Below are 26779 nucleotides of genomic sequence, written 5' to 3'. Positions count from 1 at the left end.
CTACTAGAAAATTTAAAAGTACACATGTGGCTCCCATCCGTGTCCTGTATTGTCTTATCATGGGGCAGCACTGCTCTGGGACATGTACCTGGACATTTACCACCAGCAACTTTCATCTGAGGGAACTCAGTGGGACTGGGACCTCGTCCTGTCTTGGCCTTGCTTGTTGAGTGATTAGAGACAAGTCTGTCCCTGCTCTGGGCCTCTCTCTAAACTGGAGAGTGGTTTGAGCCAGATATGGATTTAGCTTCATTTATCTTATTTTGTTTCTAGGGCAAAGTGTTAAACATTTTTAAATGACTTACCACTTTTAGATTTTAGATTTACACTTGTCTAATGGAAGATTTGGCCATTCCAAATAGCATGGCAGCAAAGGGATAGAGCTGAGCCACGTTTACCCCCCCTAGATAGGGCTGTCCCCTCAGTTTACCAGTCCCCACTATTCCCTAATGTCACCCCAGACCTACTTTTATTCATTGACATTTCCTGCTAGGCCCCAAAGGCTTCTGAACTTGCCACCCCTGGACTCACTGTTTTCTTTTGGTCTTTTGAGCCAATATTCTGCTATACCACACTTTCAGTACATGCAGGAAGTTTTCTCCTGAGTTCAGAATTCCCCTTGCTAGCTTGTGTCCTTTTCTTTTCCCAAAGTTGAGGTTTAGAGGAACAGCAGTTCTAAAAGCAGAGCTGGAAACATAAATGGAGATTGGAAATGGCTCATGAAAGCCTTCCCTCTATTGTAGTCTGGGGTTATCCAAGTGTGAGAAAGGCAGCCTGGCATGGGGAAATGACTTCTGCCCTCAGTTTGTAGGACCTTTCCCGGATCAAGCCAACAGGAGCTGCCAGCTTGCAGGGAGCTCACATGGCAGAACAATTTGCAGCTGTGAGCAGCATTCGTGCTACCTCCTTAAGTTCATTAGGCCTGGGATTGAACAATGCCACGTGGATCAGGAAAAAGGGGAGAAGAAAGGAGAGCTGTGTGCATTATGAGTAAAAGAAAAGCCAGCCTGTCTGAGGCAAACAGTATTGTCTGCATTTGTCAAAAGGTCTATAGAGTGCTGCCCAGACGCCTTGGTGAAGGCTGGCCAGGATCTATAGCAACTGGGCAAGCAAGAGGGGCAAGCAGATGGGCAAACACCTGTCTCAGACACCCCTGGGATTCTGTTTCCTTCTCCATTTGTGCCTGGACATTATGCAACTCCAAAGGAAGCTAGGGTTCAAATGAGGATAGGTTTGGCCTGCAGTGCTCGTGGGAGACCCAGAGGGATCAGCTGGAGTTAAAACTCAGAGGAGAGGCAGGATCAGGGTTGAAGACACAATTGTACCATTCTCCCTGTAGGCAGATCAGGACAACTGGTCTCTTGGTTAGACAGGGAAAGAGCATGCTTCCTCTGAGTTTCTGCTGTCCAATTTAAGAGTGGTTAGTTACATGGAATGTTTTAAGGAATGCCTCTCTCAAATCGCCAGTATTTGCTGCACCTGCTATCTGCAAGGCACATTGCCAAGTACCCCAGAAGCTCCTGGTGTTAATACACCTTAAACCTGCAGGTGTGGAAGACTTTGGAGAATTTGAAGTAATCAGGGACCTTATAGGAACCACATTCTCCACTGACTTTTCATCTGTTACCCAGAGTCCAGTGTCCACCTTCCACTTTATCCCCCTTTCTGTCATCTTTCTTATGCAGTGTGGCATAGAGGCAAGGACAGGACTCTGGAGTCAGACCAGAACAGCTCTGCTGCTTACTGAGTCTTCAAACCTCAGTGCAGCTATTTTACTCTATGTGTGGCCATGGGCTAATTCCTGAATCTATCTGAGGCTCCAGCAGCTCAACAATGTTATCATAGGGCAGGCTCTTTCCAGGTTTTCACTCTGCCATCTTCAGTAGGTTGGGGTTGCCTCATGGTCATAACATGGCTGCCACAACTCCAGCCTTCATGTCTACATTCTAGTCTGGAAAAAAAAGGGGAAAGGGACTGTAAGCAAACTTTTCTCATTCTTATCTCTTTCATCAAGAAAGCAAAAGTTTTCAGTAGTGCCTAATAGACTGCACCTCACATCTTACTGGCCAAAATGGCTATGCCTTGCTTCAGGGGAGTCTCTGGCTTGTTTCAGTGTCTTTAGAGGTAGGTGGGAAGGCAGAGAGGGGTGGATAATGATTGTTGGGTTGACCAACCAACAGACAGGGTGTACCCACTCTGCAGATTTCCTGTGTTGTTCTACCCTTTCCCGTATTGTTCTATCCCATACTGTTCTATCCTCTCTTCTTTCCTCTGCAAAGAGTTTGGGATATGGGGTTCTTTGCCTGCTTTTAGTAAATTTTCATCTCTGGAACTGTACTTCTAAGACACAGCTTCTTTGATGTCCTGTAGACAATGAGTTGAGTACTGGCAAGTTCAAGGTTAAGGCAGAATGCCAAGACACTCTGGTTTTGGAAGGTCCCATGGAACTGCCCCTCCCAGCCAGACAGCGGACCCACCCAGAGCCCGAGCTGCCAGGTGAAACCAGAATCATGGCTGAGAAAGAGGTGTGTGTGTGTGTGTGTGTGTGTGTGTGTGTGTGTGTGTGTGTAATGTCTGTCTCCATGGGGCTTGGAGCTTTCCCAGAGTTGCTCAGGAACTGAGTCTTTGTGTTTTTCAGGTTTGGGCTGATCCACTCAGTGTTCACCAACCTGCTTCTGTGGGCCAACAGTGTCCTGAATGAGTCAAAGCATCAACTTAATGAGCACAAGGAACGACTCATCACTCTGGGTTTTGTGAACATAACAATAGGTGAGTGGGGAGAGGTGCCCTTGTGCCATGTTGGAACAGCTGGGAAACCTGCAGAGGCCAGAATGTTCAGAGATGGGGAGCAGATTCCAAAGAGCTGCAGGGTCCCCCGACTCAGAAGCAGCTGCAATCCTCTGTTGTTGAAAACCTTACAAAACCTATGTCTCTCATACTGCCTCCACAAGTAAGCTGTGCTGAGTGTAATTAAAGGTTTATTTCATGACTCAGGGACTTGGAAGACCCGAATTATCATCCTGATTACCATTTCTCATGGTCCAGTTTGCTATAGAAATAAGTGTCTTTGTTTTCAACTACAAAAGATTGGTGGTTGTTTCTATTTGTGTTTTTAATTAAGCCTCTATTACCAGGTCTTTCTCCTAAAAGTATAGCTTTAAAATCCAAAGAAGCCTAATAGTAGGTTGTGTTTAATTGGTTGTAGCTCATCTGAGGTTTTTTTGAAGTGTACTTGGCTTATAATTTTGGCCCATCTTTAGTCCCCCTTGCTCCTGTTTGAGAACCTGCAGCATGAATCTTTATATTTTCTTCCACAATTCTTTAGCATTTATGATATATCACATCTATGTTACGACGTTCGGGTTGAGGGTTGGGGGAGAGGAGAGCACAATGTGCCGGGAACTGTGCGTCTCGGATCTGGTCTTGTTCCCGTTGCCCACTAGCTGTGTGACCTTTGGAAGCCAGTCAACCTCTCTGAGCCTCCCTTTTCTCATTTGTAAGGTGAGGGCTCCTGAACCGTGTACTTGCAAGGATCCCTTCAGGATTTAGTGTGCCACAGGTCTATGCTAGCTGTGCAACCCCAGGCCAGTCCTGGAGAGCCACTATAAACCCGTCTCCTCACCAGTGGGGTGGGGATGACAAAACCCGGGCACAGGCTGCATTTCTTCACCACCCCCAACTCGCAGCCCACTCCCTGGGAGGGACCTTTGTTCTCTTTGGCCTCACTTCTCCCTTGGTTTCAATAATAGTAACAATACTGCAATGACAACATTAACAAAAGCAAATTTTATTAAGCATTTGCCTGGCACTGTTCTAGGCACTTTCCATGGCTCGTTTGATTCTTGCTCCAGCACTCTGAGATCGGCAGTATTAACCTCATTATGTGGATAGAACTGTTGAGCCACAGAGAAGTTAAATAATTAGCCCAAGGTCACACAGTGAATACGGCACTGAGCCAGGATTAGAATCCTAACAATTGGCTCCAAGGCCCTCTGTGAAAGATGAGATTAGATCAATTTACTAAAAAAGAACTCTGTCAGCTCTAACGTTCTGTTAGTCTGAGCCTTTCCTCCTGATTTCTTCCCCTTCTTCTGCATAATATTGTGCTGAGTTAAGAGTGGTGGGAAAACTCCTGGTGAATTGAAAATTGCATAGTGTTCTTCAAAAGTGAGGGTAATAAATGTCATTATAAAGCTTTTCCATTTGATTTTATAAGTGGTATTACATATCATAAATTAAAACAATGGCAGGTAAAGAAATCAATCCACAATAACACCTACCCAGACATGCAGTAAATGCTGTTAACATTTGGTTATTTCTTTGTAATGTGCTATTTATTTATTCATAGTTGATTTCATATTGCAAATATTAAATATATTAAAACTTCAAAAAAAAATATATATATGGTGGCTGGCTGGTATGGGGATCCAAACCTTTGACGTTGGTGTTATCAGCACCACACACTACTGAGTGAGCTAACAAGCCAGCCCCTATTCAACCTTTTTTTGACTGCGATCTACAATAAGAGAGATTTTACATTGCAACCCAAACACACACTTCCCCATGTGTGTGCATGCATATGTCATGAAATAGTGCTTAATCCTCCTCTATCAGAGACACTGTCACATGTCTATTGTATTTGGTTCCATTTTATTCTATCCATTCTATTCCATTGCAAATCAATTATGTTAAAAAATATTAGTGCTTTCTAAATTGTTGGACACTGAGGTGTTTTTCTCTCTCTCCTCTCTCTCTCTCTCTGTCTCTCTCTCTGTCTCTCTCTGTCTCTCTCTGTCTCTCTCTCTCTCACACACACACACACACACACACACACACACACACACACACACACACACACACAATTTTACCTAATGCTGTGATTACATCTTTTACTTGTCCCTTAGAGAGTAGATTGGAATTATGGATAAAAGACTACGTCTACATCAGCTTTAAGGCTTAGTTACATATTCCATTATTTATGTACAGCAGTTTTCCTCCCTGTCACGAAACGTCCTCTGGGCTGCCGCTCAGCTCTCTTCCAGGAGGCGGTGCCGACCCGCACTCCTGCCACTGGTGTTTGAGTGTTTGTCTCCAGCCGCACTTGCTAGCACTGAAAGTCTAAGAGGGAAATCTTTGCTAATTAAAAGGGCATTTTCCCCACAAAGTATTTTTTTAAATAATTTAAAAAATCACACCCATAAATTACATACACAGAGAAAATTTACAAAACACAAGAAAGCAAAATCTAGATGAAAATAAAAGCCACCTGTCATTTTCCACCCAGAGATGACTGTTGCTAACATTTTAGTTTATGTCCTTCCGGATTTTTTCTCTGTCTGCTTGTCTGTCTATACATCTGCCTATCATCTACATATCGATATTTTACAAAAACGGCATCACAGTGTCTATCCTCTTTGGCAACCTGCCAAAAAATATGATGTATGTAATTAATGCTCTTGTAGGGATATTCATGGCAACCTATCAATTTAGTCATGTTATTGAACATGACAATAAGACTTGAATAAAGCTTTTGATCGAGTGGGAAAGCCCAAGCACGAACGTGCTGTGGAAACACTTCTCTGTGCTTTTCTCTTTCCCCTGCACCCGCTAACCGCCCTCCTGTGTGCTCTGCTGCCTCCCCCAGTTTTGGACGACCACACCCCGCAGTGTAACTGCTCACCCCCGGTGCTCTGCTCTGCCATCTCCCAAGGCATCTACTACCTCTACCCCTTCAACATAGAGTACCAGATCCTGGCCTCCATGATGCTCTACGTCCTGTGGAAAAACATTGGGCGCCAGGTGGACAGCCACCAGCATCAGAAGATGCAGTTCAAGTTGAATGGGGCCATGGTGGGCGTGGGCCTGGGCCTGACCGTGCTGGCTGCCACGATCGGGGTGATGGTGGTGTACCTGATTCGGATCGGGCGCTCCAAAAACAAGAGCGAGTCCGTGCTCACCATGTTCTACCTGTATGCCATCACCCTGCTGATGCTCATGGCAGCCGCGGGGCTCGTGGGAATCTGGATTTACAGGATTGACAAGAAGGCCCTGGATGAGTCCAAAAATCCGGCCCGCAAACTGGACGTGGACCTCTTGGTGAGCACGGCCTCAGGCTCCTGGCTTATCTCCTGGGGCTCGATCTTGGCCGTCCTCTGTGCTGAGACTCACCCCCCATTCACCTGGTACAACCTGCCCTACTCCATCCTGGTGATTGCTGAGAAATACATCCAGAACCTCTTCATCATCGAGTCTGTTCACCGAGAGCCAGAGAAGCTCTCCGAGGACATCCGAATGCTTCGGGTGGTCACGGTCTGCAATGGCCACCCCACATCTTTTGCTTCCTCCTGCCTCAAGAGCAGAGCTGTGCCCGGGGACGTGGCAACCCAGAGCGAGGACATGCCACATGTTGTCAGTGGAAGGATGTGTCTGAGAGGAGGCTGTGGCCAAGAAGAGGAGGGGAGCATCTGGGAAGGGGCCCCGGGCCCAGCCTGCTGTCCCTGTTTCTGGCAGGGCAATGCCCGGAGAAGAGTCTTGAGGAATATTGCAGCCTTTTTGTTCCTCTGCAATATTTCGGTAATCTGCATCATGTTGTTATTATTATTTTTAAATCAATTAATCTATGTTCCTTGCCTTTTTCAAATAGGAATGGAGGCAGTTGGTAATAAAAATACTTTAAGCACAAGGTTAGAAAATGAGGCTGGAAGGTAGACCTGTATGTTACGAATCCACCTTCTGAGGACCTGCCATGGGCTGGGGGCTGGACTGGGAAGTAACGATCAGAGTTGAGAAGACTCTTTCCTCAAAAAAGTCACAGTGTAGTGGGGTAGGGAGACAAAGAAAAAGTGTAATATAATGTGTATGGTGGGTGCTGAGATAGGGGTATGTACAAGGTGGATTAGGAGCAGGGATCCAGGGAGGGACTTCAATGAGTAGGTGGTGCTTGAGGTGAGGCCCAGTGTCAATCAGGAGTGATTTTGTCTGCAGGTAATAGAAAACTTGGCCAGCAGTGCTTTCAGTTTTAATAACATTTAATTATCTCACAAGAATTCCAGAGGTTGGCTGCTCAGGGTTGGCCCAGCAGCTGAACCACTTCATCAAGCATCCAGGCACTGTTCGTCTTTCCACTCAACCATGCTTGGTGTGGCGCTTGTTGCCATATGGTCATATGATGGCTGCAGCAGCACCAGGCATCACGTCTGGGCTTGAAACAGGAAGAAGTGGGGGAAGGGCTAGTGTCAGGCAATGTCTCTCACATGGCCACTCCTATGTGCAAAGGAGGCTGGGACTGTGAATGGTTTGCTTTCCAGCCTTTGTGATGGAGGGTGGCAAGGAAGATGAAGGTGTCCAGTCACTCCCAATATTGTCTGTGTCAACCCCAAGGAACAGTTGGAAGTTCACTAAGGGGTCAAGGTAGGGAAAAGCATTTTGGGCAGAGGGCACACAATGTGCAAATATGCGGAGGCAGAAGACACAATGGCACATTTTGGGAGCACCTAGCTCCCAAATTCAAGCACTTAGCATGAATTTCATCCATGTTAAGCAGAGCAGCAGATTAGCAAACAGGAGAGAGGGTCCAGTCAAATGGCTCTGGCTTGATCAGACCTGGCTGAAGTCCTCTTTTTATGCTGAGGGCAAGAGGGGACCCTCCTGCACCTGTGTTTTGGAATGATCCCTCTAGTAGCCATGTGCAAGAAGGTTGGAGAGGAGGTAAGGCCAGAGGCAGGGAGACCAGAACAGCAGCCCCTGCAGCAGCCAAGGTAGAAAGGACGGGAGCTTGAGCCGGGGCAATGCTGGTGCAGCTGGAGAGAAGAAAAAGGAGTAAAAAGCACTGCATGCTGTTGGGATATTTCCAGAGACACACAGAGAAAGGAGAGCAGGGCTTGGTAAAAAGGTGGGGAAGCAGCCTTTGGCACCCCCTGGGCCTCTGCAGTGATTGTGACTGTGGCTGGTGGCAACGCCCCAGTCTGCAGTGGTGGCTGTCCATGCTGGGTACAGTCAGCTCTGCTACCAGCCTCTGAATCATCACGTCTACTCTATGTTACCCGTCAGCTCACAGGCTTTTGAGCCTCCTTCCCTTAATTTAGTTGGGGCTGGCCCAGGGGCTGCAGCTTTTGATATTACCCTAAGGCCACAAAATCTGGAGGGTCTGTCTGGAGCCGGGATGGCCATGTGTCTGCCAAGTGGATCCGACCTGGGCCTCGGCCCCTCCAGACCGGCGGGCAGTTAGGAGGGGCTCTGAAGGTGGAAGAGCCCAGAAGAGCTGGCTCCAGGCAGACCCTCTTCTTTCTTCCAATAGACATTTATTGAGCACGTGCCGTGTGCCAGGAATTATGTCAGGGGCAAGCAGTGAACCAAGGAGTTACAGAGTACAACCAGAGGGATAGATATGAATAATTACAGGGGGCTGCATTTTTTGGGTGAGATGTATGTTCCAAGGAGGGGTGTACTAGCTCAAATTCTTAATAAAGTCAGAGTTAGATCTAGAATTCCCCTCCAGCACATGCTTTTTCTACGTACCCCATGATAGTAACGTATCTCTTTTCAGCTAGTTCTGAAAAGCCACTTACTCCCTGTTGCTTTTTTGGGTGACCACCAGGTGGAACACTTGGCTTGCATTTTTGGACCAGTTTGAATAAAAATAGCACTGCCTGAAATACCAGGTTTGAGTGGCAACTGATGGTTTGTTGGGACCCAGCCAGGTCCAGGGCCCAGTCCCAGGGGGGTGCACTGGTCTCTTTATCCCTGTTTCTGCCTGTGCTGGCCTGGGCATTGGCCTGGTTCCCTGGGTATTGAACCAGAGGGTGGAGATCATTGCAGGGTGTTAAGAGGCCTGAGTCGACCTGGTGGGCAGCCCTTCAAAAGTCTGTGGCTGATCCCTTGTCATGCCAGAGGCACCTGGCAGAGAGCAGAATGTGTTCTTCCCAAGCCTCAGGAGCAGGGACAGAGGCTTCTGCCACAGGTGCTGATGTGCCTGTCCACATGGAGTGGGTTCTGTTCCAGTCGAGGTGCAGACAGAAATGTCAGCTGAATTTCCAGGAGCCATGGCATTATAGGCAACACAGGTGGTGGGGTTGTAGCACTGAAGCTCATGGGGCTGTGGGACACTGGGGGGTGGGGAGAGCCTCTTCTGAGGCAGGGAGTGGATGGGGGTGACAGGGGACAGTCAGGGCAGAGCGACAGGCATGGGGAAGCCATGGCTGCAAAGCGGGGTGGGCCTGCTGGTCATGCTTAAGGGTCCTGGAGGAAACCCAGGTGGCTGGAAGATGGAGCTCAGCGGGGAGTGTGGTATGGGGGGCACCAGGGGACCCACAGGGCCTGGCGAGCCAGGACTCGATCCTAAATGCAGGAGAAAAACATTGAAGCGTTTTATGCTGGGAATGACAGGATCTGATTCATATTTATCTTATTTTATTTTTAATTGTAGTAAAAAACCTATAACATAAAACTTCCCGTCTTCTGCATTTCTTAGTGTTATGATCCAGTGTAAAGTCTACATGGTTGTGCAACCATCACCATCATCCATCTCCAGAACCTTTCTATCTTGCAAAGCTCCAACTCTGTTCCCATTAAACACTCCCTCCCCAGTCTGCCTCCCACAGCCTGGCACCCACCACTCTACTTTCCATCTCTATGAATTCGACTAATTCTGGGTCCTTCATGTAAGTGGATTCACACAGTAGTGGTCCTTTTGTGATGGGCCTATTTCACTGAGCACAGTGTCCTCAAGGTTGTTCATGTCGTAGCGTGTGGAGGGAGTGAGATGTCAAGCACGGAGTCCTCAGTTTGTGACTTGAGTTCCAGGGTAGATGGAGATGCTGTTTTTGGAGATGGGGGACTCTGGAGGAGGAGCAGGCTTGGGGGCAGTGGCAGAGGGAGGGTCAGTTCGAAAAACATTCATTCAGGACCGATTGCAGGGAGGTGTGGGTGGGAAGAGGGAAGGACGTGGTGGGCTCAATGGGGTTGGTGGTTTCCATGGAGATGAGAATGTCTTGAGAGTCTCCTTGTCACTTGACAGGTGTGACCCAGTCTTGGCGAGTCTGGGTCAGCTCCGGGGTGCCTGGGATTTGAGCGGGGCCTCTGAGGTGGCTGGAGGCTGCCCACCATGACAGACAGTTTCCCCTTCTCTTGCAGCTTTGGATACCTCCTGCCTTTGGCTGCCGCCCCGAGTATGACAACGGATTGGAGGAAATTGTCTTTGGCTTTGAACCCTGGATAATTGTGGTCAACCTGGCAATGCCCTTTTCTATTTTCTACCGAATGCATGCAGCTGCTTCCCTCTTTGAGGTTTATTGTAAGATATAGTCTGTGTCCACATGGACTGAGGAGAGAGCTGACAAGAGAGTTCATTAGAACCACCTGGAAATGGCCAGGTTGGGCAAACATTGCCTGACACATGAGAAGGGCGGCTGTTTGTCCGCAGTGATTGTGTCTCCTGTGGGCTGGAACTGTGCTTCACCTTTGATGAACATAAGCAAGTTAGATCCAAATCCACTGGGTGGCCGAAATCTAAAATCAAATCCAAATTATTTTATCTCCTTCCAAATGAAGAATGTTTTAGAAGAATGTGATCCTAGGTTGGAAAAAAAAAATTATGCAATTTGTTTTTCATAAAAAAGCATTTTCTGTCTGTAATTTATCATGTGACTACATACAACTTTTTTTCTGACCATCTGCATAGTAATCACTCTTAAATTTTATCCTTCTCAGAGCTGACGAAGGCACAGACACTAACATTTAGTTTATATTGTAGTTTCTGGGTAAGTTGAATTTTTGAACAAAGTTACTTTTATCATCTGAATGGAAATATGTGCATAGATCCATAGAAATACATATTTCTTATCTGAAATTTTGGCACATTTTTATTTGTGATCATCCTGAAGTATTTTTTTAAAGTAAATTGTACTGTTCTCACTGTCACTATAAATACATGTTTATTATAAAAATTATAAAATTCTCTAACATTTCAGAAGATTAGAGAAGAAAAAGTCCCCTATTATGCCACTGTTCAATTAATTACTTTTTAACATCTTGGTGTGTTTCTTTTAGCTTTGTTGATGCGTAGGATTTAGAACTCTCTTTATTGTTACTACTATATCTACCAGTGATGATGTGACATAGTCAATTTTGTATCCAATTACTTTTCCCACTTAATAATATGGCATAAACTCTTCCCTCACATTGTTATAAACTCTTTATAAATATCATTTGAATGCTGTATTAAAATGCTGTCTATGAAGTGAGTGTACCATAATTAACTTCGTTTCCTATTGTTGGTTTCTATTGTAGGCATCTAGGGAATGTTGACATTTGGGAGGCCTTTGTATATGTTTTTCCATAGCTATTTTTAAATCACAATAAAATTAGTGTACTTGCTGTAAATATTGATGTGAATATCTTTTTATCTGAGTGTTTTTTTTTTTTTTTTGGCAGCACAGGCAATCGGACATTAGGAAACACTGAGTTTATTTTACATGATTCAAATATGTTCATTTTAGAAAAAACTACAAAATGGGCATATGTACTAAAAGCAAAGGAAAACGTCACCTATAATACTTTCCATCTAGAGTATGTGTTCTCAACCTGGAGATCTTTGGCAACCTGGGACATTTGGCAATGTCTGCAGACATTTTTGATTGTTACCAGGAGCGGGTGTTACTGGTAACTAGTGGGTAGAGACCAGGAATGCTGCTGAACTTCCTGCCATGCACAGGACAGCCCCACCCCAAATCATCCAGAATCATCTGATCCAAAATGTCAATGGTGCTGAGGTTGAGAAACTGTGATTTAGAGGTAATCACTGTCAATTTTTGATACCTAGGTAGCTATTAGTACACACACACAAATGTGATACATTTTTTTAATATTCTGAATTTGTATGTAACTTGCTTTTTTTCTCTGAATATGCCAGAGTGCTCCTTACCTATTTTTGAGTCCCCAAGGCATTTGATTCTCACTGTTTAGTATGCATAGGAATGATCGGGGGAGCTTGTTAAGATTCCTACCCTCCCAGTTGGAGGTTCAGATTCAGTCGGTCTGGAGTGGGGCCCAGGAGTCTGCTCTGTAATAATCATCTCAGGTGATGTCAACTGCCTTTGAGAAGCATCTCCTCTAGAGTCCCAGACCCCAATTTAAGACCCCGAACAACATTCTTTGACTTTGTGTCTTCTTTTGCAATGTGATTTGGGTGGCTTTAACATACATTCCGTGAAAGGATTTACAATTCTTATTTAGTCAAACTGTGATGTTGGACATTTAGAAAGATTTAGGTGTTTTTTTTTGTTTGTTTTATTTTTAGTTTTTTATTTTTGCTACTATGAACACCACCATTGTGAGCATCTTCATAACTGAGTCTTTGAACTCATTGACAAATTGCTCTTTGGAGTGATTTATGCTGACTCCATAGTGACTGTGCAAGATGTTGGTTTCTCCATTTTGGTTTGCATTAATTTTATCCCTATTCTGAGCACATCAGTATAGTTCTGGGGCCTCAGCTCGCATGTTTTGGGCTCTTCAAAGGAGATAAAAGGAGCCATAATAACTGAAAGTAATTGATTGGGGCCATAGTGGTGTTTGGGTGGACTCAGGGCACTATCAGAGCTTGGAAAAGTCAGCAGAGTCTGACTGAGCTCATGGCTTCCAAGGAATAGTCTGAAGATGGAGCATCTCTTAGCCCTGCAGCCTCAGGGATGACCATTTCAACCGGCGGCTTTTACCCACGAGTAATCAAGCATCCTGATTTAACCACTGTAGGCAGCAGGGAAAATTTATTATCCGAATATGAAGGCAATTAATTCACAGAAGAGGAAAGAAAGTACACAATACACAAGTATTAAGGTCTCAGGGATATAATAAGGGAAAGACAAATTAAAACAATAATGAAATACCATTTCCCATTCATCATTTAGGTAAGGGCTGTCAAGATGTGGAAGCAAGGGAGCCCACGTACATCGCTGGTGGTAGAGTAAGTTGGTAAACCAGGTTGGAGAACAATTGGCAATATTGACTACGCACACATTCCTTAAGACCTAGGAATTTCATTCCTTGGCGTGTGCTCCAGAGACAACCTCACACATATGTGTTCAGGAATGTTCACGGCAGCATTGCTTGTTGTTGTAAAAATAGAAAATAGCCGAAATGTCTGTCAATTAGGAGTATGGATAGATAAAATATGGACTTCTTACAATGGAATATTTTACAGGAATGAAAAATGAATGAACCAGAACCACATGTAGCAACATGGATAGTTCCCCCAAAACAACATTGAATGAAAAATTAAGTAGCATAGGGTACAATTGGTATGATATTATTAATGTAATGTTTACAAACAGGCAAAACAATTCCTGATATTATTTGGGGGATAACTCATATGTAGTAAAATTACAAACGTGGAGAAAGAACACACGCCAATTTCTGAGTAGCAGGAAGGGGTGGGCTGGAGTGGAGACCAATGGCTGAGCATATGCTCTGTCTGACGTGTTGTATTAAGCAAAGAGATCAGTACAGAGGCATTCATTGTATTTTCCTTTGTACTTTTTTTTTTTACATGCATGAGATATTTCATCATAAAAACATTTGAAGGAAAGGAAAAAGAAAGTCAGGGTAAGGAAGATGAACTTAGCTAAAGCCACCAGAGAAGGTAAATTTCCAATGTTTATCCATCACTGTTGAGTTGAGGGTGTCAACACCAGTGGGTTCTGGTTTCCTTGGCAGGTATATCCCCAAGGTGGCGGCAGCTCAAAGCCATTAGCTGTTAAGATCACCTGACTCACTTCCCCACAGATGATTCTGTGCTCATCAGGAAACCTGACATTGATTTGCCTTCCCATATGGGTCTTCACCGAGGGGATGACGCCCTGGACACACAAACCATCAGGACAGTCTCTAACTGTAATGAACTGAACACGTGTCCCTCCCCAAATGCACATGTTGAAACCTTAACCCCAATGTGATGATATTTGGAGGTGGGGCCTTTGGGAGGTAATTAGATCATGATGGTGGGGTCCTCATGAATGGGATTAGTGCCCTGGTGAGAAGAGGCCAGAGAGACTCGGCTCTTTCCCCCATGTGAGGATACAAGGATAAGTAGGCAGCCTGCAGCTCAGAAGAGAGCCCTCACCAGAACCTGACCATGCTGGCTCCCTGATCTTGGACTTCCAGCCTCCAGAACCGTGAGAGATAAATGTCTGGTGTTGAGAAGCCACCCAGTTTGTGGTATTTTATTATAGCAATCTGAGCTAAGACACTTACTTACCTGTTGTGACTTTATATAGGAGGAGCTTGCACATCTGACAGCTGGAGCTCGTCCCTGAACCCGTGAAACCAGGATTTGAATGCATGTTCTTTGGGTGTCGTGGCTCTCGGTGAGGCAGAGTCGGCGGGCAAGAGCTGTGGAGCTGGGCATCCAGGCGACCACCTTCCCCCCTGGCAGCAGGGTGTGTGTTAGGAGAGGCGCCCTCCCACAAGGCCTCCCAAACCGCTGAACCAAATACCACCGGTGTCCTCCTAGTTGCCCTCGCCTGGGGGTCAGATCAGACTCCTTTGTCTCCCCACCACAAACAGCAGTCCTGCAATCCATGGGAAGAACGCCTGCTCCCACCTTACAGTGGTGTTACCCCAGTGTTAACAGAGCCCCTCCAGTATCCGTCTCTATCTGTGTCTGTGAAGTCCCGGCTCAGAGTCCACCTGGTCAGGTGAGCATTGTTACTTGGTGTGAAGTGAGGGAAGCTTTTGATCACGCCCACGTAGCTGGGAAGTTTTAGCATTTGGACAATTACGCCAATTTTTAGAACTCCATTGCTCTTTCCTATTAGCCATGTCATCTTAAAAAGAAAGTCAATTTGATAAGCATATCTGTCACACGATTTCTTGGGGATGTGTGTACAGAACAATCAGCCAACTGACAGGATATCTCATTTTCACTTAGTGATGAGATGCTGTACCCCGCTTTACAGTGTGGAGAAGGAAGCGGCTGCAAACACCTGGTTCTTTCACCCGGAACCTGAGCCCTGCTGTGGAAGAGCACGACCAGCAGGGGGCGCCGGCGCCTTTCCTGCGGATCCGTCTCACCTGTACTTTCGGGGCAGACCTGAAAGGGGTACCCGGTGGGTAGGCAGTTGCCTCAAGGGTGAGAAATGAAGGGGTGGGCACAAGATGCCCCAGTTGTACTCCATTTACCGCCTGGGACCCCTATAGCGGCGTCAGAGATGGCTGTCCCCACTTCCAGGTGAGGGCTGGGAGGATCCTGAGGTCTTATAGGGAAGCCAAGAACTCGCTACAGTTTCAGCAAAGAATGTTCCCTCCACTTGACCTCCACGGGTCCCTACTCCACGTGGGGCATCCTTGTCCTTATCAAGAGGTTTTGGAGGAGTCTGGGGGTTGCAGGGCATTTCTGTTGGGACTGTGGGGAGGAGACAGGACAAGGGCGAACGCAGTGTTTTAACCCGCTAAAGCGGGGGTAATTCCTGTGCAGCGCTTCAGCGACATTAATAACACATAGACCACCATGACAGTGACAGCACTGTTAATTGTCTATGTAAACCAAGTCAAGTCATCTGCTATGAACCCTTCCATGGCTTCCCATTGCTTTTAGAAGAAAGTACAAAGTCCTACCCTGGTCTATCAGGGCCTTCTGATCTGGCCCCTGCTAGTTGTCATCTTCTCACGCCAGTCCCCCCCCTGTCCCCCCCCCTTCCGGCCCCCTTCCTCCTGCACCGCCGCAGCCCCACCCGGCTCCCTTCTCTTCCTGTCTGTTCCAGGCTCTTCTGCACCTCAGGACCTTTGCACGTGCTGCTCTCTCTGCAAGGATCCATCTCTTTCTCTTCCTTCAGGCCATGCATAGACGTCTCCTCAGTGAGACCCTGATCATCCATCCAAACAGACCCCTGCTGCGCTTCACCTCGCACCCTGCTCAGTCCCTTTATGGCCCTCTGGTGCCTGTGATGACCTCTGTATTGATGCTGACTCTCAGGGCTTGCCTCTTTCTCTCCCAGGGCCTCACTGAATGGCTGCATGGACACGTGGCTGCCCTCATAGCGCCAGACCACCACGGGGCCTGGAGAAGTGCCGGGGACACCGTGGGCACTCGGGACTGCCATGTTTCCTTTTATAGTTTTTAAGACCTTGGCAAAGATACTCTGCCTGCTTCTAGCACACAGTCTGGCCCTCCATTTGAGATGGAGCTTCAAGCCTGGTTGTTAACTTGAATTTCTTCCTTCTGCTTGCTCTCAGACCTGGCTCATGATGGTGGTGGGTTCTGGTCTCCTCCTTGGATGGGGAGAAGCAGCAGCCACTGGCTTTCTCATGCTGGAGAAAGAAGTGGAGCTCGGCCTGTCTTTCTGGTAGCAGCAACCCTGCCCAGTGCCCCAGCCAGGTGTCTCTGGAACACCAGTTTTGGGTGACTGGTCTACCCAAGTGTGGTAAACCCATTCCTCCTTTGCTGGACATTGTTCAGAGGTGAGCATGTGAACAGGGTTGACCAGGTGTTGGCAGATGATGGCCTGAGAGCTGAATTTTACATTTTTGAAGAGTTGTAAAACACACACACACACAGAATATGCTGCAGAGACCATATGTGAGGCTTTGGCAGCAAGCCTCAAATATTTACAGAACACGTTTGCTGACCCCTCGTCCAGACAATAAGTAAGGGGCTTCTGCTGGGCTCCCTGGAAAGATTATGATCACTAAATCAGAAAGAGATGAGCCTGCCCTTCTTCCTGCCTTGACTGTGGTAGTGGGAGAAAGGTGGAGCATTTGGGCAAAAAGACAAGAAGGGTATATATTTCTTTTATTTTAAAAAAATTTAAAATATATAGAGAAGTTGTAAGACAAAGAACTTTCATATACCCTTCACACAGACTCACCAAGAGTTATCTGCCACTTCTGCTTTAATATATTATATTATATTATGTATCTTTTCCTAAACCATTTGAAATTTAGTTTTAGGCATCTTGCTCTTTTTCCTTAAATGTTTCAGCATGTATTCCCTAAGAACAAGGAGAGTCTAGTGCTCAAATTCAGGAAATTCAAGACTGATGCATATCTAATATACAGTCCACATTAAAATTTTGCCAACAGTCCCAGTAATGTCCTCTAATGTATCTTTCCCCTGATCCAGCTGTCATGCCTCCTGTATTAGTATGTTTCTGTTCCTTATAACAGAATACCTGAAACTGGGTAATTTGTAAAGAACAGTATTTATTGCTTACAGTTTTGGGGGCTGGGAAGTCCAAAGTCCAGGGAACACATCTGCTGAGGGTCTTATTGGTGGTGGCTGTACAGTGACACAGGGTATCACATGGCAAAATGGCAGGAGCAGAGAGAGACTTAACCTTCTCAGTTGCTCTCCTTTAAAAGCCATCATGACCACATCCATGCCCACTGTTAAACCATTACTGGATTAATCCATTCACTAGGGCCTGGTCCTCATAATCTAATCACCTCTTAAAGGCCCCCCCTTTCCATTACCATAATAATATTTCCCACCCTTTTAACAATGGGGATTAAATTTCTTATTTATTTATTTATTTAAAAAATTTTTACTCATTTATTAATATGATTCCTTTTTTACATTCTAAGATGTTGTTGCAGAGCAGTTGCGGGGGAAGGGGAGAGAGGATTGGGGAGTGAAATAGGGTGTGAGGAAGAGGAAGGAGGTGGGGTGTGGTTGAAGCTTCCTGTGGCGGCTGGGTGGTCGTCACTGGGCTGATCATGGATGTCGGTGGTGTGTGGCTGAGCCAGGGCACATCCAGTGGTAGCCTAGTAGTCGTCACTTGGTTGGGTGTGGTCGTCAGGGCTTGAGAGTCCAGGGGACTTCTGGTCCTTCTAGGTTTTATATGTGTTCTGTGATAGTGTGAGATCTTTACTGCTTAATATCAAAATTTTCTCTGATCTGTGGGTATTTTGTTTTTTTCTTTCAGTTCTCTGTTGGATAGTTTGCTGTTCCCACCACTTAAACTCTGTACTAGAACTAGTTTATTGTCCTTTTATTATTTCTAAAATGGGGGAACTTTCTGTGGGGACCAGCCCTTGAGCCCTGTAGTTGAGCTAAATTGCTGCTTTGCTGCTGATTCCCTGGGGAAGGCTTTTTGTGCAGCTCAGGTTTTAATTGTTGATGTAGTAAGCACTTCTGGGTCTTGTGAGGTTCGGCACACCTGGGTTACATGGAAACTCTGGTCTGGGCCTGAGTACCTTCAGCAAACTATACCCCCTGCAGTTCTTTACTCCTGACCAGTTTCCACTGAATGGGCCTGTGCTGATTGGGGGGCAGATCAGCTGTCCATGCTGTGTCCCAGTGTCCCCAAGTGGGCCCCTCTCTCCCACTGCCTGCACTCCAAACACTTCTCTTGGGACAGTCTGTGCACCAGTCCCTTGTGATGACTCACTGGCTTCTGGGTGGCTCCCTCTCTCAGTTGTCTGTGGCTTCTTACTCCTGCGTGGGTCCATGGGAACCCTGATAATGGTCTTGCTGGCCTGGGGGCCATCAAAGCCCTCTTCTCCCCTGCCACCTTTAAGCAACTTCACACAAAGGGCACAGCTGTGGCTTTTGCCAGCTCTTGCAATGTGCACTCACCAGCTCAAGCCTGGAAGCAGCCAGGGCTCGAAATAGTGGGAGCGGTCCTTTCTTTCTCTCATCATGGCTTCTCCTGCCTTCATGCACTCCATAGGTCTCTCCTCCTCTTCCCCTGAGCTCTAGCCACCCCAGCTTGGCTGTTGTTGCTTTTTAATAGTTGTAAATTGGTTGATTTGTGGGAGAGGGTGATGCTGGGGACCATCTATTCCACCATCTTGACCGGAAGCCCAGGATTAAATTTCAAATACATAGAACTTTGCAGGGCACAAGAGGCTCTAAGTGTATGTGGGGTTGGGGTGGCCGTGCTGGCTCCCACCCTGCACCAAGAGAAGAGCCATCTCCAGGGAACCACTGGCCTGGGAACAAGAGATGCAAGGAGGAAACTGACCCACAGTCCCAGGCGAAGCTTCCCCAGCTGAGTGCAGATCACTAATGAGAAATCAGTATTTGTTCTTTTAAACCACTGGGATCCTGGGGCTGTTTGTTATGCAGCATTATTGTAACAAAACTTGACCAACACAGGGACTTGCCATTTTGTAAGTAGAGCATCTCACTTATGAGATCTCCACATAGTAAGTGTGAGTGTTACCATTTTAAAGATGAAGCAACTGAGGCTCAGAGAGGTTCAGCAACTTGCTAGCAAGTTGGAGAAGAAGAATTTGAACCTAGGACTGTCTTGTAAGCCCGTCCTTCTGCCCCATCTACACGGTGCTGCCTAACCAATGTGCCGAACTTCTGGACAGCCATGTTAGCCTGCCAGCAACCTTCTGGGGAGCTGGGAGCTGGGGAGATGGAGGACAGGGCCTGACCTGTGGGTCTGAGCAGGAGGCTTTGGGACCACCATCAGGCAGCTTGTGCTTCAGGTGATGCAGACGGGGCATCTCCACCTTTCCCATGGGCTCCGCGAGCCAAGCTGAGCCGCTGGCAGGGCTGCTGGTGGGAACTCAGAGTCCATCCCGTAGCTAAAACGATGTTGTCTTCTGATGCCAGCAGTGGCGGCAGCAGCAGCAACATCGTGACTGTTTTCCTATTCATGTTGCCATTTGTCCCAGTGAAGTAAATCCAATTCACGATACATCTTCAGGAAAAGGAGGATCGTTGAGATCCAACAGGGGACCGTTTGCTGACTGGATTAGGAGAACTCCCTTTCTGCTAAAAGGTTCTCTGAAAATCCTCTTAGTGCAACTTCACAGGAGCCGAACGTCTGAAAGGGTCATTTCCTCACTGTCATCCCCTGAGACCAGGACTCTGGCTGGGCTGAAATAAAGGAGTTTATTAGCCGCTTAGTTGGTCAGAGGTGTGCTGATGGGGCTGTGTTCTCAGGCTGCGTTCTGAGGATAATTCAAAGAGACATCCTGGTTTTCAGTCATTTTTAACTCTGCCCAGCTCTTTGAAAAAATGTGGAAAAGAGCCTGGGACAGAGAGAGCAGCTAGTGGGTACACAGAACCATTGTCCCCACCAGACAAGCAGCTCACAGAGCCCTCCCTGGGACGATTGGAGAGACACGTGCTGTGGCCACCTGGCTGCATATTTTACTCTGCATACGCAAAGTCTTACTGATATAGAGAAAACTCTCAGTTTGCAAAAACAATGGGAAACCCTCTTGGAATAACAGGGAAAACCTTTAGACTTCTGAAAACGTACCCTTTCACACGTGCAGCTTTGTGCCTCTGAGTCTCTGCACACGCTGTTCCCTCTGTCAGGAATGCCCTGCACCCCCCAGGCTGGGGAATCTGTGTCACCCTCTAGCCTGAGGGTCCTCTCTCCTGTGTTTCCCAAACAGGCAGTAAAACTCCTTGTTGTCACGCCACCAGTGGGTGTCGTTTATTCCTTGCACTAGGCAGGGCTCTTTGGTTGCAGGTGATAACCGAAACTCCGCTTAGACATGTTTTAGCAAAAGGGTGATTTTGTAGCTGCAAGACCGGGGTATGACTGTATTTAGAGGTTCAAGGGTGTCATTGTCTCTTCTCTCTCTCCTCTTCCTCCCCTCCTCCTCTTCCTCCTCCTCCCCCCAACCCCACCAACATTCTCTGTCTCTCTGATTATTCTCTGTGTGGGCCTCCTTCTTTCCTGTTGCAAACAAGGAAAATGACCACCTGGAAACCCAAGGCACACAGCATCCCGGCTTAGCCATCGCAGCAGAAAGAGACCCAACTTTTCTCTCCAGCATCTACACAGCAATCCAGGCAAGAATTCCGCCTGAGCCTGTGTGGGACATGTTTCCCTGCTCAGCTGATCAACCAGGCCAGGAGGTTCAGCACAGCGGTGGGCACACCTGGGGTCATGGGCCATCCCTGTAGCTGAGGTGGCAGAAGGACAGATTGGTCTGGAATGTCCAAGCCAGCTCGCTCACGTGGCTGACAGTTGACACGATTGTTTTCTGGGAGCTCAGCTGTGCTCTCAACCAGAGACCCTCCCTGAGGCTTCCCCATGTGGCTCTCACTTCTCCCAGCATGGTGGGTGCACCCAGTAGGGAGAGTCGCAAGAGCAAAGGTTCCAAATGACCAAAGTGGGAGCTGCACGCCTTCTCGTGAGCCAGCCTCAGGAGCCATGCGGCATCACGTCCACCACGTTCTACTGCTAACCCGGGGCCTGCCCGATTCAGTGTGGGAGGGACCATGAGAACCAGGAGGGGTGGTTCCCTGGGAGGCCGTCTTTGGAGACCCGCTGCCACATGGGCCTTCTCCACCTCAGAGCTGTGCTTCTGGAACGTGTGGCTTCACTAAATGTAGGGGAGGGAGCACGTAGATTTTTGCTGGGGGCATCTCTGCCATAAGGAGCAAGTGAGAACAAGTAGAAAGGATGCCGAAGTCGACACAGGAGTGGGAGTGGTGATAAAGAACGTTCTGAATATGTTGGAGATGTCAACGTGCATCTAGAAGAATGAGAAGATGATCGGGGAGGGCAGGGAAGCAGCTCAGGCTCCCCCTGGACTCAGCTTCAGCAAGTCCGTTCCCCAGGTCTTGGCGCTGCACTGTGGTCCTTCCCACCACCGATATTCAGCTGGACACGCCACTATGACTCCACCAGGTACAGAAACATTTTCATGCCACTTGGTAAACAACCACTGCCCTAAGCCTGCTGAGTGACCTTTGTTACCTTGGACATCCTGGTTCCTCTCTTGGGACTCTCCTAGACCTCCCTACGACCAGCAATTAAAGGGTTAATGCTGGCACAGCAAGGGGTGCCCTGGGATGCCCTGATACAGGGTGGTACCTGCTGCGATTGGTCAGTGTCCATGCTATATTTGTTAGAGTTTTTTGGGCCTCAGCCTTGAAACCCTTTTATCCAATCAAAAGGTCAGAATTGGGAGAAAGCACCTGGATCTCCCCTGCGATTCCCAGCATTCCAGTCTCTCCTGTCATCCCTGAGGCCTCCAAGCTCTTGTTATCGGGGCTTACAGGTTGTAGCATTAGAGAAGTAAGGGCTCCCAGATATCATCCAGTCCAGGGGATTTTAACTCCAGCCATCCGGACCTTCGAATAGACTCTAGTGTCCTCACAGGGCTCACCTCCTTCCCCATCTCATGCCTCTGCCTCTCTTGGCCACCATGCTACAGCCATCCCGGCCCTTTTACTTCTTCTCAGATAAGCTTGTTCTGCCCCAGGGCCTTTGCACTGGCTCGCTTTCCTCTTCTAGAATGGTTTACCTCCTACATTTGCCTGATTAAATCCTTCTCATCTTTCTGATCACAAAGAGGCTTCCTTGACCCTCATTTTGAAGCCCCTTGTCCCTCCAGCCGAGCTATTTTATTTCATTGTTCTGTTTGATTTTCTTCATAGCACTTATCGCTAGATGACATAATCATATTTTCAAAATTGTTTATAATTTATCTTCCCTCTAGAATATAAGCCCTGGAAGAATTGTGTGTGCCTTTCTCGATTGTTTGGAGAAACAATCTGCCCATTTATTTCACTGTGTTGGGCACAGAGTCCCCCTTTTTTTTACTCATCTACCAACAAATATTTGTCAAGAGCCTACTCATTGTGTTGACTTGGGGAATTCAGACGTGAATGAGACAGACTTCCTTGATTAAGAAGCTGAGAGTCGGGCCGGCCCGGTGGCGCACTGCTACAGTGCGCCGCTTGGGAGCGCGGCGGCGCTCCCACCGAGGGTTCGGATCCCACATACAGACCGGCCGCTCACTGGCTGAGTGAGGTGCGGGCGCAACACCGAGGGTTGCGATCCTGTTGCCGGTCACAAAAAAAGACAAAAAGGAAAAAAAAAAAAAAAAGAAGCTGAGAGTCTAGAGGGCCAGCCAGCCATGTGGATGAATGATACGGTTCATACAGTGTCATAATTGCTGCAATATAAGCCAACCCAGGGCTCTACTGGAGCATAGGACCCCTGTACAGTCCAGAAGAGTTGAGAAGGCTTCCTGGAGAGGTGATAGCCTTAGATCTAAAAGGAAGGAAAGTTCTTATGTGAAGTTCCATGTACAACTCACATAGCCATGATCCATGTGGCTCAGTGTCTAAATAGTGTTACGTTCAAGAGCCAAAAGGTAACTTCCACACTCAGTTTCTTTACTTATGATCTTAAGTTCTGTGAAGGCAATGGGACTCCTCTAAAATTCCCTTTTCCTTTTTTTTTTTTTGTCTTTTTTTTCATGACCGGCAATGGATCACAACTCTCAGTGTTGCGCCCACACCGGACCGGGACCGGCTACGGGATCGCAACCCTCGGTGCTAAAATTCCCTTTTCCAACCTGAGGCTTGAAGCTGGGGACTGGACCCCACTCCGACAACCAGGCACACCACCAGCACCTCAGGGCCCTGCCTGGGGGCCTGAGGCAATGAACTGGGGACTGGACACCCTCACCCACTCTCAGGGACACTGCCAGTGCCTGGGGGCCCTGCCCAGGGGTCTGGGGCATGGATCTCAGGACTGGAACCCCCACCCACAAACAGGCACACCAAAGTGTCTTGGGGTCCCACCCAGAGGCCCAGGACATTGAGCCGGGGACCGGACCCCCCTGCCCACAACCATGCACACCACCAGTGCCAAGGCCGTGAAAGCAGCTAGATGTCACAACCACCATGCAGATGGTCCACTAGCCACTGGAGTGCATTGACACAGGAGAGTCCCAGCAGAGATCAAAGAAAAGAAGAGGATGTCTCTCTCCACAAAGCCTATTTCAGAGTGACAGAAGAAGCATCTGCTCTATGATAATATTGGGGGACCTGAACACACCTCTCAGCATTGGACAGATCATCTAGGCAACAAATCAACAGAGTAACCATTACTCATTCAAAATGAGAGAAGAAATCTAGGGTTATCAGTGGTGGGAGGGCAGAGGGGAGGGGGATGGGGAGAGACTGGACAAGGGGCATAAAGAATAAATACAATTTGTAACAATACACATACTAGTAATATTGATTTGATCAACATATGTCAGCATTGAATCCCAAAAATATGTATAACCAATTATGATTCAATAAAAAACAAATAAAAATAAATAAATAAAAATAAAAACACAAAGCTGGTGACCTACAAAAAAAAATTAAAAAAAAAAAAGAATAAAATTCCCTTTTCATTTCCTATCTGCTTTAGACCATACCCCACCTTTCACACAATCTTACCTGGGAAAATCCACCCCCAGTTTTTGGTCTTTCTCCCCACTTCACTCCGCCTGCTCTTTGTTGTGAAATCAAACACAGTCTCTTCTTCCTGGGACCATTCCTTCCTTCTCCGGCTTCCCAGCTCCAATAATACATCTACTCTCTGACTCTCCATGACAAAAGTCAGGGCAGAATCCTCCTCGGAGAGCAGCCCAGGGCTAGGAAATTCACAGGCACAGCCACAGGAAGAAGGGAGGCTCAGAACACTTGGGCATTAATTATTTTGGCCTCACCACACTCATCTTTTAAACTACTATTATTAACCCATTTTCTAGGTGAGGAAACTGAGGCTCAGAGAGATCAAGTAAACTGCCCAAGATCCCAAAGCTAGTAATTGCCTGTTCTTCCTGCCTCCATACTCTTTCCTTCTCTTTGACTTCCCCTTTGCCTACTTAGCTGTGATTTCAACCCAAAGGGAAACTTCTCCAGGGAAGCCTTCCCTGTTCTTGGTCAATTCCCCCCTGTTGTACACGCTATGCACTTATCTGGTTGTAACTGTACATTTCTTTGGATGATTCCTGGGTTGAAGTATGTCTCTAACACTTGACTGCAAGTTCTTAGAGGGAAGGGACTGTGTGTGTGTATATATATATATATATATATATATATATATATTATGTATATATATATATAAAGCATCTAGACATAGGTGTGCGATAAATGCAAGGGTACTTCAAAAAGTTCATGGGAAGATTCATACTATTTTTAATTCTATTTTTCCACCAACTTTTTGAAATACCTTCATATTTGCCAAATAAAAGAATGAATAACTGGAATTCAAACCCCTGTCTCCCAAATCCAAGTTTTGTCCTGCCATTATGAGTTGGTGTTCTCCAGGAGGACAGGGTGGGATAAAGGCCATTCCAGGTTGAGGAATCACCACACGACCCCTCTGGGGAATTACTGTGCACGTTCTTTTTTGGTGGTGGTGGTGGTGGTGGTGGCTTGAGTCCAGGCTGCATGTGGAGGAGTGCCAGGAGCAGTAGGAGCTGTGGGCAAAGGCAAGGGTAGGATGGTTAAAAGACCTCGTGTACCTGGCCAAGGACTGGGCTTGCGGGAGCTCCTGAGGGGCTTCCGCTGAGGAGTGGCATGATCGTAGTCACATTTGAGCAAGATCGCTCTGCCTGCTGTCGAGTGGAGGGAGGACAGAGGATCAGGGCAGAGCCTGGAAGATAGGATAGTGTCACCATAATGCAGGCTGGAGAAGACAGAGGCCTGGATAGGGATGTCAGTGGTGGAGAGGAGTGGCCCAGCTCCTAGGAGATGAGGAGAGACGGGAAGTGAGTATGACTCTCCAGTTTCAGGCTTAGGCACCTGGACAGATGGCCTTGCCATCTCCAGCGGCAGAAAGCACTGAAGGAGGTGGGGGACTAGAAGTTGGCCTAGGGTACAGGTGGGGGGCAGGGGGAAGGATGTATGTGGGTCTGGGTGGAGAGAGGCAGGGTGGGGATGAGGAAGTCCAGTCCCCCTGTTCCTAGGCCTCCCTGCACTGCAAGTGTCTGGGCCAGCGGGTCTCGGGTGGGTCTGTGCAGCATGCTGCTGCCTCCCGCAGTTCTCTCCCAGCCGCCTTCCGCTGCGCCTGGCACCTGCAGAGAGATGCCACTGAAGCCTGCCAGCTGGGAGGCGTGCGACGAGCTCAGAACACCCTTCCCCCTCACCACTCTTTTCCCATCGTGTTTTTCCGGCTTGGGCTCGGGGCTACCTACTCAAGCCTCCTTTCCTCTTCTGTTAAACACTGAGATATTGGTCCATCCATCTCAAGGTTAAAAAAGAGAAAGACTGTGAAAGTGCTCTGTACAGAGAGGAGGCTTCCAACTCTCGGGGGGCTCCCCCAACCCCATCTTCTGGGTTCATCCAAAATCATTCCCCAAAGGAAAAATCGGTCAAGGATTGGGGGTGGTCGTGGGGAAAGGACAGTGTCCTAAGTGGTCCCGTTAAGCCCTAGTCTCCATAGGGGTGTTGAGGGAGGGGCTTGGGAGAAAGACACAGTTCGTAGGAGACACTGTCTATGTCGCACCTCTTCCCAGATGGGTTCACAGAACCCTTTGCCACCTGGGAGAGGAGGCGTCATTCTCCCACGTTGCGCATTAGGAGACCAAGGCACAGTGAGGTTAGGTAGGGCGCTCAAGGTCACACAGTCAGGAATAAAGTCCGGATTGGGACTCCGGTCTGTGGGCAATACAAGGCCGCCCTCTTTACCCTACAAGCGCTTTTTCTCAGTCTAGAAGCCCGTGCGTCCCCACCCCTGCCCCTTCTCTCTGTTCCCCAAACGTGGCCAGGTCACCAGGGCTGGGCTCAGCACCTTTTCGTCTTCCCGGGGCTAGGGTCTGGCACTGGGGCGCCTCTCAGACCTGTTGGTTCGGCCCTAGGCTCTGTCGGGTGGAGCGCGGCTAGTGAGGGCGCCAAGGCACAGGTGGGGCGGGTGCGCGGGAGGCGGGAGCGCGGGGCCCGGGCGCAGCGAGGGACGGCGGCAGCGCGGCAGAGCTCGCCCGGCGCCCGCGTGCCCTCGGGGGCTGCTCGCTCTTGCCTTCCCAGGTTCCGAACCAGACACAGACGCTGCCGCCGCGGCCGCCAGGCGCGCCGTCACCC

The 26779-nt window shown here is 47.9% G+C and overlaps 1 protein-coding gene across 1 annotated transcript in view; it reads left to right on the top strand.

The window, feature by feature from the left end:
- OTOP1 (otopetrin 1) overlaps window positions 1-10380 on the top strand; it is a 31586-nt gene extending 21206 nt beyond the window's left edge. Inside the window, exons 4-6 of the mRNA XM_008571475.1 lie at window positions 2639-2769; window positions 5645-6573; window positions 10132-10380. Of these exons, the coding sequence (XP_008569697.1) occupies window positions 5761-6573; window positions 10132-10302 (984 nt within the window). The 5' untranslated portion in view covers window positions 2639-2769; window positions 5645-5760 and the 3' untranslated portion in view covers window positions 10303-10380. The remainder of the gene's footprint in view (window positions 1-2638; window positions 2770-5644; window positions 6574-10131) is intronic.
- The last annotated feature ends 16399 nt before the right edge of the window (window positions 10381-26779 follow it).

This window comes from Galeopterus variegatus, unplaced genomic scaffold (assembly GCF_000696425.1).
Source record: "Galeopterus variegatus unplaced genomic scaffold, G_variegatus-3.0.2 Scaffold689, whole genome shotgun sequence".
Lineage (NCBI taxonomy): Eukaryota > Metazoa > Chordata > Mammalia > Dermoptera > Cynocephalidae > Galeopterus > Galeopterus variegatus.
The sequence above is the reverse complement of the archived record's forward strand: the minus strand, read 5'-3'. Positions and strand labels throughout refer to the sequence as shown.